The 2,482-nt window shown below is 41.0% G+C and overlaps 1 protein-coding gene across 1 annotated transcript; it reads right to left on the reverse strand.

Moving 5' to 3' along the window:
- On the reverse strand, positions 1 to 2,239 carry LOC141664175 (uncharacterized). Its single transcript, XM_074470077.1, has one exon. The coding sequence runs from the start codon at positions 2,085 to 2,087 to the stop codon at positions 225 to 227; it is 1,863 nt and encodes a 620-aa protein (XP_074326178.1). The 5' UTR covers positions 2,088 to 2,239; the 3' UTR covers positions 1 to 224.
- Between the last annotated feature and the right edge of the window lie 243 nt (positions 2,240 to 2,482).

The following is a 2,482-nucleotide window of genomic DNA, read 5'->3' on the forward strand; positions in this document are numbered from 1 at the left end:
GAGCATAAGACAGCTTGATATTTATTATCAAGAAGCATTTAAGCATCACAAAAACGTGACACAATGTACAAGTACATTAGCTTCTTCGTGGAGTGAAGCTTGATAGATGACAAAAATAACATCAGTTTACCAAACAGGTTAAAACTTTTTATGTAATGTCAAGTCATAACAGTAACTTTCAGATTCAGATGACAAAAATAAAGGGAATGATTGTCAGACCAAAACTAGTGTCTTGTGGCGTATGCAAGAGAGGCTGCAGCAAAGACTGTTGCAGAAGCAGAAGTTAACACAGCCCAAAAGCTTTTTTTGTGCGCAGCAGCTTCAGAGTGCTGCAGGGACTCCAGCTTCCTCCTCATGTCTTCTATCGCGCTCTCACGACTCTCAATAGCATCCTTAATTGTGTTGAACTCTGCAACATGTGCTTTAAACTGTTCCCCAGCCTTCACTTGTTCAGCAGACCCATTTCCGTCTTTGTTCTTGGAAACCAATGTCACCGTGTTCCTCAACAAGTTCAGTATTTTCTCAGAGTTGGCATTAGCTAGACCTAATTTACCTTCCGCACTTTCAAGTTCTTTTTGAGTCTCAGCAAGTTTCTTCTCTGCCATAGCCAGGTCCTTTTTCAACAGTGAGTGACAATTTTCCAATTCTTTCTTTTGTTCATTTAGGCTGCTCTTTTGATTCTTGATTTTTTCAGTCACTTTGCTGCTTTCCTCAATACTCTTTTCTTTCTCCGCAAGCTTTTCTACCAACTCCTTTTTACAACTAGCTTCCTGTTTCAAACTCTTCCTAGCCTCATTCCTTTCAGTTGTGATTCGAGTAACTTCATCCCTACATCGGCCAACTTCAGATTCCAATTCTTCCATTTTCTCCTTTTCAGCCCTACTAGTCTCTTCCAACAAATGAACAGTCTCCTTTAAATCAGTAACTTGCATTTTCAACTCACAAAACTCACCCTCCTGTTTCTCTTTAGCTCCCTCAACAACACTTTTCTCTTTCAAAATCTCCTCAACCCTACTCTTCAACTCATCAGACTGCTTCAGAGCCTCATCCAATTCCTTCTTAATCAAACCCTTCTCACCAAGCAAACTGTCTAAACTCTTCCCCAACTCACCAATCTCCATACGCAACTCCTTCTCCTTTGCTTCCTCTTCACCACATTTCCGCTCCAAACCACCAACATACACTCGCAACTTCTCCTCCTCCTTTCTAAAACTAACCATAACATCATTCAACCTACTCACAGCATTCTCCAACTTACTTATCTTTTCCGCTTTCAAATCCCTCTCAACCACTAATCCCGCATTCTCTCGAATCATCTCATCAACCTTCCCTCTCAACCCCTCACCCATCTTATTCAGCTCCAAAACACTCTTCTCGATTAAACCCCTCTCCCTCAAAACCACATCAAGTGTCATCCCTTTCTCCTCAATTTCCCCCTCCAATCTCTCACACTTCCCCCTCAATTCCTTAACCTCGTCTCGTGCACCCCTCTCCCTCTCCTCCACCACACCAATCCTCACATTCAACCCTCTGTTCTCCTCAACCACACCATCAATCTCCCTCCTCAACTCATCTCTCTCAGATCTCGACGAAACCCTCTCTCTCTCAATCTCCCTCAAAGCACCACTCATTTCTCTCCTTAAACCCTCAATCTCAACCTCTCTCTCCCTCTTCACCTCCTCAACCTCACTCTTCTCCTTCACAACACTCACAATCTCTCTCTCAAAGCCCCCTAATCTCTCCTCAAAATCAAACCTCTCTCTCTCAAAACCCCCCAAAATCTCGCTCATTTGAACCCCAACAAACAGAAACATCAAATCTCTCTCAATCTCTCCCACCAAATCAACCTCACTCACCTTCCCCAAAATCTCATTCTTCTCCATTTCAACCCTCTTCAAGTCACTTTCCAACAACCCATTTGACTCTTTCAGTGAATCAACCTGTTGACGCCTCTCAACAGTCTCTTTAAGAAGCATAGAATTAAGTGATTTCAAGCTCTCAATCTTCTCAGAAACATCATCAGATTGATGGGTTTTTTCACCGTTTTGAGTGGTTTGATCTTGGTGGGTGGTCTTCTTTTTAGCCATTGAGAAATGATGATTTGGGTTAGACTGGCAATTGGTTTTTTGTTTGTGAAGATGTATGGCGGACACAAAATATGAAATGAGAGGTTTAGGGTTTGTAATGTGTGTATATGATAGAGATAAACAAGTAGCAGTCCCCAAGCGTTTCGAATTCAAATTATGTGAGTGTCTCGCGGTTCGAGGATTATTTTATCGGACAATAGGCTAAAATATAATCAAACTGAGCGAAAACTTGCACCGGTAACTAAATTCAAAAATTTTGCACTCAACTAATCTAATGGTACTAATATAAACTTGCAATTTCGTCAAAAAAAATATATAAACTTGCAATTAACTAACTGAACTGTTAAAAAGTTACAATTAAATTATTGAACTGATGGCCAAATTGTAATTCGGTA

The sequence above is a fragment of the Apium graveolens genome, chromosome 1 (genome assembly GCF_009905375.1).
Source record: "Apium graveolens cultivar Ventura chromosome 1, ASM990537v1, whole genome shotgun sequence".
Lineage (NCBI taxonomy): Eukaryota > Viridiplantae > Streptophyta > Magnoliopsida > Apiales > Apiaceae > Apium > Apium graveolens.

Coding starts and splice junctions, on each gene's coding strand:
- LOC141664175 (XM_074470077.1), bottom strand. CDS start 2,087: ATGGCTAAAAAGAAGACCACCCACCAAGATCAAACCACTCAAAACGGT.